The 11,332-nt window shown below is 43.3% G+C and overlaps 1 protein-coding gene across 1 annotated transcript; it reads right to left on the bottom strand.

Annotated features, from left to right (window-relative positions):
- Positions 1–322: 322 nt before the first annotated feature.
- Positions 323–11,313, bottom strand: LOC104503651 (transmembrane protein 43-like; the record flags this gene model as incomplete). The annotated part of the gene is made up of 10 exons (XM_010161290.1): positions 11,290–11,313; positions 10,387–10,536; positions 9,296–9,430; positions 7,942–8,036; positions 6,037–6,086; positions 3,983–4,052; positions 1,462–1,532; positions 1,175–1,296; positions 506–580; positions 323–424 (listed from the first exon to the last, which is right to left on the bottom strand). Coding segments are annotated over exons 1-10 (882 nt in total), but the record flags the coding sequence as incomplete, so codon positions are not given.
- Between the last annotated feature and the right edge of the window lie 19 nt (positions 11,314–11,332).

Below are 11,332 nucleotides of genomic sequence, written 5' to 3'. Positions count from 1 at the left end.
ATATATATACACACACACAGTGACTTTAGCCACAGTTCCTCTTTAAAATTAAAACCCCATCAGGAATAACTGTAGCCAAATGATGTGCTGCTAGTGGGCGAAGCATGGCATTTTGCTGCAACACAAAGAACGTGCAGAAATCTGGAAGGCAAACACAGGCTATAACACGTAGTCCCAGAAAATGAGAGAGAAAAGCCAGTGTTTACATCGATTATCTCCTCCTCTAGAGCAGGTCTGAAGGAGAACGAGAGCTTATTCCCCTGCTGCTTCTGCACCATCACCTCCAATTTTAACCCCTCACTAGTACAACGTGGTATCTCACCTCCACAGAGAGATCTCCGAGGTAGAGAATCTGCAGGACATCTCCAGACTTGGTGTGGTATGGCACCAGTTGGCCGCCTTGCTGGCGAGCAATCACAGTCACCTGGGAAGAAAGCAAAAAGGATGTACTGGTTCCTGAGCTGGGAACAGAGTTGGCACAATAGAGAAACAGCTGAAGACCCACCTTATCAGCAGGGCCCAAATGGGGGTCATGTCCACTCAGACCTGCATAGAAGAACGAGACACGAAGGTCTCCTACCTACAAAACAAGAGGATATTGGAAGTTAAGAAAGATTTCTTTACAAAGGAGGATCACAGGAAAGACAACTCTGCATGGAAACACCCTTTATATATTCACACTTTTTCTGAACATTCATGTGAAGCCAGAGGACACCCAGAGTGATTTCCAAGCTGTACTTTTTTCAGGCCTAGTTGATAGCCGAAGCAGGAGGGCTGATATGCTGTTTTGCAGCACCCACTCCGATACAGCTGCAGGAGCACATTAACACCCATCAGACGGTCTTTTGGCAGAGGAGGGCAGGCAGAACAAGATGACAAGCCATTTCACTCTGCTCTGCTCAGTGCAGCAGGGCACAGGCAGAACCCACCTCCCAGCACCCTCCCGTGTCTTTCCAGTTAAAAGCACGACAGACTGAAGAGGAGACAGAGATGTAAGCAGGATCAGAAGCTCCCTGCAGGAGAAGCACTCTTGCTGAAGGACTGTACTAAGGGCCTCATCCTAGGTGATGATCTGCACTCCAATTTCTACGTATTTAAATAAAAATCAGACGTGCCCCAACTTTCTTTTTCACATAACAGTAATCACTGCCTTGGTCTATCTTTCTCATCTTACTTCTGGACGCCTGGGGTTCTCGCTGTGGTAAAAGTAATCTCCTCCTCGGGTAACATCAGCATGTGGATCCTCAAGGTTTGACAAGCTCAACTGCTTGAAGTCATCAATTTTATCCACAAGACCTAAGCGGAATAAAGAATCAAGCTCAGGTCCAGTGTCTAACTTGGAACAGCCAATTTGCTGGCTGGCTTCCCAAATGTCACTTGAAGTGAGCGACATTGTGCAAGGAACCAAAGTCCACTGCTGATGCGGCAGCGGACACAAAGCCAGTACTAAGCAATCCTTACCCTTGGAAAGAACAAAGCTGCCAACCTGGACAGTAGGAGAAACAGCAGTGAAAGACTCCACAGCCATGGCACTGGGGAACAGAGAGAGTCCATGATTAGTCCCAGAATTATGATCAAATTCTAGATTTGCAGTATGTAACATACAGCATGCAAAAGGTACTGTGTCAAACATCAGGAGAAACGCAAGAGCTAAATGGCTGTCGTGATGTGAAACCAAAACCATCAAGAAATTGTGTCCAGAATTCATAGTGTTGGAGCCATTAAAATAAGTTGAGACAAGATACAACTGACTCATCCCCTGGCCTGACCTCCCATTCACACTAGAGGATTTCACTTGTTCTTTCTCTACTGAAGCTATAATGGGCTGAAATGGGGTTCAGTCGTATGCAGAGGTTTGACACTGAATTAACCACATTCCTAGATTAACTCCTGCAACATTTAACTACACCCACAAATGCTCTTTATTTCTAGCCTGAATTTATTTAGCTTCTGCTGTCAACTGCTAGATCTTATCAGCTAAATGAACAAACCTAGATCATAAACCTTCTCCATATAAAGGTACCTGGTTAACATGGCCAAGGGAATTAAATTCCAGACTCAGGAATTCCTTACTAACAGACCTGGCTTCATTCTCATAAGCAGTACTACTAGAATCGCCTTGGCAATAAAAAACAGATTTTATATTCACAAAAGTCTAAGTTGTATAAAGAGACAAGATGGATGGCCAGAAGGAAGAAGACATGTAGTACACACTTAAATTAGTCTCGCTGATGCTAGGCATGAACTCTGAAGTTCAGCGTGTCTGTATAACCCCACGCTGTCTCAGGCAAGGATCCTCCACAGTATGTTCAGTCTCCTTGGTTTGTACCGACACGCTCAGATGAAGTGTTCTTAGCTGCTGCACTTCTTAAATTATGTACTGCAGCATTTTCTTAGGCTCAGTGGAGATTTGCACTTACTGCAGAAGGCTTGGAGAATTTTCATTAACAACCAAATGTGCATGGAGAGAAGAGACAAAGCAGGTATGTCATCTGAGCATCCTTTTTTTTCACTATCCCTCGTTTAAACAAGTCTGCTAGTTGGGATTTATAATCAGGAACACATAGATCTTTGCTTTCCCCCCTGAAGTAGTACTTTCAAATAAAGGGCAGTGTATTTGGATATGCCCACAGAACAAAACCAAAGCTCTGGAGATTTTGCAAAGTTCAAGGTTTTGTTGAAATCCTGGTCCTACTATCTCTCCAGCTGTATTTTTCACTCACACGTGACGTTTTTTGCCAGCAGACACCCTGCATCATAAGGAACGAAGCAGGTGCTTTGAAAATAAGCAAGCTAAAACTTAGCATTAAAAATGGCATGCTGTAGTGTAACTAAAATGCTGCAGATGAGACACACCAAACAAATTTATGGATGATTGCCATAAATAAACCTGTGAGCTCATACATGCCAGCTGAGAAGCATAGCATGCGCTCCTAAGGGTGCGACAAGCTCGTGGGATGCCTGCTATTCTAACCCTGTACTTGCAATAGTGGAAAGAATTAGTAACAGACTGCATTAACGGACAGTAAGTCAGAAAGGAACTCATTCCAGTTCTTCCACATGGAGACCACTTGGTTCAGAGCTAATAGCCTGATGTCCAGTCAGTACAAACGGCTAGCTTAATTCTGGTTCCACCAGGCATCTCTGAATGGCTCTAATCTTAGAATCATAGAATCATCAAATGGTTTGGGTTGGAAGGGACCTTAAAGACGATCTAGTTCAACCCCCTGCCATGGACAGGGACACCTTCCACTAGACCAGGTTGCTTAAAGTCTCATCCAGCCTGGCCTTGAAGACATCCAGGGATGGGGCATCCACAGCTTCTCTGGGCAACCTCTCCCGGTGCCGCCCCACCCTCTCCAGGAAGACCTTCTTCCTGATATCCAACCTAAACCTCCCCGCTTTCAATTTAAATCCATTCCCCCTTGTCCTGTCACTACAGGCCCTTGTAAAAAGTCCCCCCCAGCTTCCTTGTAGCCCCTGCAGGTACTAGAAGGCTGCAATAAGGTCTCCTCAGAGCCTCCTCTTCTCCAGGCTGAACAAGCCCAATTCTCGCAGCCTTTCATCATAGGAGAGGTGCTCCAGCCCCCTGATCATCTTCGTGGCCTCCTCTGGACTCGCTCCAACTGGTCTATATCCTGCTGATGATGAGGGCTCCACAGCTGGACGCAGCACTCCAGGAGGGGGCTCACCAGAGCAGAGTAGAGGGGCAGAATCCCCTCCCTCGCCCTGCTGGCCACACTTCTCCTGATACAGCCCAGGATACAGCTGGCTTTCTGGGCTGCCAGCGCACACGGCCGGCTCCTGTTCAGCTTTTCATCTACCAGTACCCCCAGTCTCTCTATGCCTTAGTTCTCCCACCAACCAGAACATCAACAGTTTCCATCCGCTTCACTCTGTCATGAAGATCAGTCCTTTACCTTTTACTTTCGATCAGGTACAGTGACAGAATCTAGAGGGACTGTGCTAGGTGGTAAATCACCTGGGGTTTTTGTGTCCAATTTCTCGATCAAAGTTCCTGCTATTCACAAGTTCTGGTTTCCACTCGGTATCTAAAAGAAAATTACATGAAGGTTGAGAAAAGAGGAGAAAATTGCCACTCAGATCTTAGTTCTTGAAGAAACTTTCCAATGAATTAGATCTAAGCTACGCTTGCAATAATAATGTTTATATCACAGTATGTATGTGATAGTCTGCACTGATATGTAAATCCACCTTCCCAGCATATTAACAAGGAATGGCAGGATTTAGAGAAAAATATCTTAGCAACAAAATTGTGACTCAACTTTGCGCAGTGGGACCTTGACTGTTGGGTTTGATTCCTGGCTCCACTCTTTGGGAATAATCTGGTTTTGTGAGGAAAGGCTGTGAGCTCTGCTGGAACTAGCAATTTTCAGTGCAGTCAAGCAACAGAGAGAGATGGTACCTGTATGTGCCACTGTCAAAAATGCATAATGCTGCCTTCGATCAGGCCTCAGCAGCCTTCCCACATCCCCCCAACAGATTCCGGTGGGCTTCTTATAACTTCTACAAAATTAGGGTCACTCTTTTGAGCAGCTTCCATATTAAACATAGCTTTCTGTGCTTCCATGAAGGAGCAGAGAGGAAGGGAAGGGAGTTTGCTTAAACAGTGGAGTAAAGATCACTGTAGGGTATATTCTGGTGTATCGGCTACATGTCAAGATTTTGGTAGCAGGGGGAGCTGCAGAGGTGGCATCTGGGAAGAGGTCAGGGGCTGCCTGTGTGGGACAGAGCTGGCTCCGCATGGAGCCCACCGCAGCCACAACTGAGCCCATCAGCGACACTCGGGGCGCATCCACAAAAACATCCTTAACAAAGGACAGAAAACACCAAATGGGGCAGGGAGGGAACAAAAAGGAGTGAGAAACAACAGAGGGAAGATCAGCATCAGAGGAGGAGGTGCTCCACAGAGCAGTTCACCCAACACCCTGTCGGTAACTATGCATTTATTTTAGCTAACAATAAATTAAGCTTATTTTCTCCAAGTCAAGTCTGTTTTGCCCACAATGGTAAAATTGGTAAGCAATCTCCCTATCTTTATTTCAACCCACAAGGTCTCTCATTCCTGTTCTTCCCCATCTCTTCCCTGCTGAGGGGGAAGAGTAAGTAAATGACCATGTGGGCCCTTGGCTGCAAGGCAAGGTTAACCCAGCACATCCAGTAATATACAGACTTTTTCTGGACAGAATCCACCAATCTTGAGAGGGCAGATGGTTTTTTAAATGGCCTGTTTTCTGTTCCCTGCCACTGTAAGGCTCTTTCTCACAACTCACAACCACTAGCTTTGCTCTTTATGCATCACCAGGCTGCCACGTCCCGTGCTTCACTGAGCTGGGGTATTTTTATGACCACACCCAGAAACTGCTGCACGCCCCCGTTACACATCCATGTGCTTTAATCAGAGAGAAATGAAGCACAGAGACCAATCTCCAGATACACAATGACTCAGAGTATTTTTCTGCCACTGGGTAGATCAGAATAATGCTCTCAGTCCTACTCCTGCCAAAAAAACATCTGGCAAAAGACACATCACATCAGAAGGTGCTGGTGGTTTTCATTAACTGGTATCAACACCTAAACAGACTCTCAACGGGCTGTCTTACAGGCTGGAGCTACTTCTTCCCTGTCTATGCTTCTGCTCACACCAGACACGTGCCCAATTACTCCACTTCTGAAGAGTAATCTGCGGTGTAGCTTTGAACACACCCCAATCTCCTGAGGACCTTATGGGCCCTGGCTCTGGAGCATCCTATTCCTGGATGCTGCTCTGAACCTCTCCAGGATAACACTCAGATTTTCTGGGTAGTTGCTTGCTAATAACACACCTCCTTTCATCTCAGTTACCTCAAGCAAGGGAGCTCCTGCCATTTGTTTAGGAAACAGAATTTTTGCTTATTTCTTCACATTCCTTTCTTTGCCAACAAGAAAATACAGGGTTTACAACAAAAATCAAAATACACACACATAAAAGTCTAAAGTGACATGCATAAAAGGGACTTTCTGCTGATAACTTACTGTATGAATACTTTGTCTCTTTCTTAATCTCACCATTCTCTTCATATTCCCTGTAGAGAAAATGGCAGGATGATAACCAAAACAGTTCACACACACCCCTGCTCAGGGCAGAATACACTTCACAAATGAGATGCACAAGCAGCTGACTGGCAGCACAGACTCACCTTTACAAGTAAACTAACTCTTCTCTGAACTACCCATTCTGAAGACAGAGATTCTCTGTACAATGAGAGAACTACACAAAAATGCTAAACAGCTGCAAACCTTTTGTTCCCATGTTGCCAACAAGGTGGTGTTGACTAGATCGATGCAGAACAACGAGTATTAAAGACAGTGAGACAGGCTGACTTTAATCAATAAGTCTTTTACAGATGCTGCACCATAAGCATGTTAAAACAGAGAAGTTATTTTTCACACCTCCACAACCTCTTTTTTTTTTTTGTATGATACCAAAGACATTCGGAACGCGAGTTCTGTGGAGTCAGACCTACATAATGGCTAATAAATTTATACTACTGTTAGTGGAATTATTATTAACAACAGAAATGTTTTATCTCTTCTGCTTACAACTATTAGCAGAGTAGCTCGCAGCACATTAGAGTTTTGTAAATCCCCTTGAAAAGGTACCTAGACTGCAATATTTCCTCTTACAAACTAGTCTAAGTGTTTCTCAAGCGACTAACATTTGTAGTTCACTTTCAAAGCTAGAAATAAAAGTTAGCTTTTCATTATTAAGGATAAGGGGCAGCAGAGTCTTCTAAAAAATCAAGAAATCATGTCTTGACTTAATTAAGTACTGCATTTTGCACATGTATGAAGTACTGAAGAAATTAAGGGTTTCCCTCACAGTCACATGCCAAAGTCTCAAGAGAGAGAGAAGAATCTTCTAGATTCAATTGGATACAATCAGTTTTTTTAACAGCTTTGAAATATTCCAGCGTATGTTAGGCTGTAGGTATCAACCAGGCAGTTTTGGGTCAGTGGTTTTATCAGAGTTGATTCTGGAATTCATATATTCAATATATTCAATAACAGAAATTGTGGGGTTCACTTACTTTTCTAACAAAAGTTAAGACACGTTTGGGAGATTTAAAAAAAAGCCAAACAACTGAAAAAAGAAAACCCCAAGTAAATCATTGTCATTGTGGAAGAAAGCCATGGGAAAATATGATTCAGCAAAAATCTTCTTGTATTTCCTTTCTGACAACAGAGAAAAAAATTGGCTTGAGGCTCCAAACTCAAGTTTAAAGAATGGCAGCAGGAAAGGCTTAACAGCTGTGGGAAAAAGATGATTATAAAGTTTTCTTTAAAAAAAATCAGGACTAATTATTTTGGGTCAATAGTTTTGACTCTCCTAATCAACTCGCAGGCAGGAAATATAATATTACAGAAATCTTGATGGGCAGAAAGAACATCAATAAATAAAAAGGTTTAGGAACATTAGAAATTATTGAAATCAACGGAGTATTTAGGAAAAACATGTGTGTGTTCTATTTTTTCTTTTTTTCATAAATTGGTAAAGATCTTTGAATTCTATTGACAACACATACGACAGACTACGGATCAGTGGGCTCTGAGGTGACCGAGCATCAGACAACAGTAATGAAAACAAAAATCCACAGCTGCAGCATAGAGACTGAGAAACCCCATACAAAATTACACAAAACTGGGAAGTGGAAACATCTGATAAAGACCTTAGATGTTACCCAGATTTTATCACATGCAAACTCTGCGGCACTGACCCCCTGCAAGAGATGACATCTCCAAAGAAACTACAGTGATTGTCAAAAAAACCCAAGAGCTCTAGAATTCTCCTGATGTAAAGAGTTGGGTTTTTTCTTTGAGGGTGGGGAGCTGTTAATACAACGGCTTTATAAACAACTTCTAACAATTACTTTCACTTACGTGGATTCTTCATATTCTACCCACTGGTACATTTCCACGTTACGCTTAAGTTTGACAGCCTGGATGGAGAGCCCGTAGCTGGGATCAAACAAAGGCTATTAAAAAATTAAAGGAAATACCAGTCAGTATAAATGCTGTACCTCACAAACACTGTGCTTTTGTTATCAAACTCATTTACATACCTCACCGTGCATAGATAGTACTATGATACACGCAGTTAAATATAGTCTAAATGATACAAAGGACTGCTGTGGTTTAACCCAGCTAAACACCACACAGCCTTCGCTCACTCCTCCCCCGCAGTGGGATGGGGGGAAGAATCATTAAAAAAAGTAAAATTCATGGGTTGAGATAAAGGCAGTTTAATAGGACAGAAAAGGAAGGGAAAATAATAATAATAATAATAATTAAACAAACAATCTACAAAACAAGTGATGCACAATGCAATTGCTCACCACCTGCTGACCAATGCCCAGCCAGTTCCTCAGCAGGGGCCCCAGACAGCTTTCCCCCTAGTTTATATACTGAGCATGACGTCATATGGTACAGGATATCCCTTTGGCCAGTTTGGGTCAGCTGTCCGTGCTGTATCCCCTCCCAGCCTCCTCGCTGGTAGGGCAGCATGAGAAGCTGAAAAGCCCTTGACTTACAGTAAACACTTCTTAGCAACAACAAAACATCTGTGTGTTATCAACATTATTCTCATTCTAAATCCAAAAAACAGCACTACACCAGCTCCTAGGAAGAAAAATAACTGTCTCCCAACTGAAACCAGGACAACTACAAAAAGGAGCATCTCTTTATGTCACTGATAAATCCGACCCAAAGAATCATCATCAAAACTTATTGCCACAGTGAAGAATAAAACCAGAAATGCTGGCTGATGGTATGCAGGCTTAAGTGTCTAAACCAGGGGGAGATTTTATTTTGCTTGAAGCTACCATGCTGTGTTGCCTTCTGCAACGCAGGCTGACCACAGAAAAAGTCTTCACTACTGAGAAGTCAGAACTTGCAGAGCCTCTGTACTGCAAGAGCCCGAGCACTTTACAGCACATGAACACACAACAGGTTCCCTACACAAAGTGAAACTGAAATCATCCACCTAAGGCTCTGCAGGGGGGTAAACACAGCTAGAAGTGGCACGTTGCTTGGGAATAGGGAGACCAAGGCTGTACAGTATGTCCCTGATGCCGGGCCCAGAACCTAAATTTGGGTGGTAGCCGGCGATGCTTGCAGAGGAGGAGAGAAGCTACATATCTCCTCCCTGTATATCAAAGATAATTTTAATTGGGAAAGATCTTTCCTTCCTTCCAAACTTGAAATACGCAAATCTTCAAGATACTATTTTATTTACCTTAGATGTGCTCAGAGCGCCAGCTAAATGCACCAATCTCCCTTCATTCTGCTGTGACACGCTGTGGATGCTGTCAAGAGGGATCACAAGAGAAAGTCCCTCATCAAGAGATTTGGCTGTCGTTAAAGCTCGTCCCTGCAATCAAGAAGAGCAAAATCAAGTTGTGGAGAATCAGTGGCACAGCACTATTTTGTGAAACAGGTTAGCAGACAAGTGCGCAGGGAATGCTTGTATATTCAGCCTCAAGGCATATTCTCGAAGCACTCTTGTTTTTCACTGTTTCTCTGTGTCAACACAGTTTGGGGCAGCACATTTACCCATTCAGCACAATCACTAACGTTGACTAAGCTCCTCAGACACACACACAGATTATTCCTACAAGGATCCAAAATCATTGCTCTTCACCTCTTACATTCTTCATTGTTCATGAATAACTGCAAAAATTATGCCAATTATGGCCCTTTTTCCACAAACCCATACAACTTGTCAGAAGTTTTCCTTGGCTTACCATCATGTTACAGTGTGCTTTTTCCTGCAAAGCCACTGAAATTGGGAGTAGTTTTCTCTCCTCTTGTAGAGGTATAAAAGGAAGTCTTAACTTAAGACTCACAGAACTTTGCTCCACCACTCCAAAACTTGCCAATGCATCTATGTTTGCAATGGGAGGGTGTTAGGATTTCTTGCTTATTTTAACTGTTTTTTCAGTCTAAAACCAAGACATAAAATAACACTGAGAATAATTAACACCCTCAATTTTGCATCATGGAGTATGAATTCCTTTAACACCATTACAGTAACACTAGAAACAAGGACCTTATGTTATCCCAAGAAAAGGAAGAAGACTGAAATGTGGCTGGTTCATACAATCCTCTTTCAATACAGCCTGTTGCTGAACCAGCTCACAGGTTTTAGATCTCATGTCCCAAGGATAAGCACCAGACTCTCCAGATGTAACATCCTCTTCTCATGAATGAAGTAATAAAGCTTTAACGTGATCATTTTAGCATGTCTATAAATGCAAAACTAGTTGAACATCACCTCAGCTATGACATTTTTAAGCTGTGTATAAACACTGACAGTATTTCACTCACTTCATTGGTAAAAAGAAGGTAGAAAGACAGAAGAAATGTCACCAGTCCCACCAACATGCCTCCAGAAGTCTGGCTGAGCCTCTCCAGTAGCCCTGGTTTGGACTCACTTGTGATTTTAACATGTTCTTTTCTGCTGCCTGTGTCAGAGAACTGTTGGAGACAAACCAAAAAATGCAATATTGGCGTGACAGAGGAAGACATTCTGTTTCAAAGTAAGTCTTTTAGCTTTGTTAATACTGCTTCTGTACGGAGTAGTACCTCTTGCCTTAGACCAAAACTTTCCAATGCTTATTAAATGTATCATCACGCTTTTGATACCAGTAATACAGTCAATAAATAAAACTCAGGCCTAACAGAAAAAAATATTTCTATTACAGTGGTTCAACGTGTTCCTTCGAGCTTTCTTCAGTCTGCCTCTAGATTCCCTATTTGGCGTCCACACCCTGCATTCAGGCCATGACAAATTGAGTAATACTCCTGAATTCCAGACCAACTAAAACACAGCTATAAATAACAAGTTACATTTTACCTCGCCAATGGTAAGTGCCTGCATACTTTAAAATACTTGCAACAAAAGAGAGAAAGCAACAAAAAGAGATAGCTCAAAACAAAATTGCTCTGTTGTCCTAGCCAGAGCCACATTAAAGCACGAAAGCCCAGGGGCTATCTATGCACGCTGGCTGTGGAGAATAACCCAGGAGTAACTTTAGGGTAGCACACGTAGCCAAGCAGGAGGTGAGGCTTCTCTTCTGCTCCTTTCCAGATGCCAGGGGGGATGTGACACCGGCCCCTCCGCCTACCATGGCCCCCTGCCTCCGGCCACACTGGGGAAGCAGCCAGAGCGGGAACGGGCCGACGCACGCAACGCGCAATAACGGCAGGACCAGTCCACACAACACTTACATTTCTCGACATCTCGAACCTTTTGTCCTCGCCGGGTACCACC

This window comes from Eurypyga helias, unplaced genomic scaffold, assembly GCF_000690775.1.
Source record: "Eurypyga helias isolate BGI_N326 unplaced genomic scaffold, ASM69077v1 scaffold34201, whole genome shotgun sequence".
Lineage (NCBI taxonomy): Eukaryota > Metazoa > Chordata > Aves > Eurypygiformes > Eurypygidae > Eurypyga > Eurypyga helias.
Note: the sequence above shows the minus strand (reverse complement) of the source record. Positions and strands in the feature narration are given on the sequence as shown.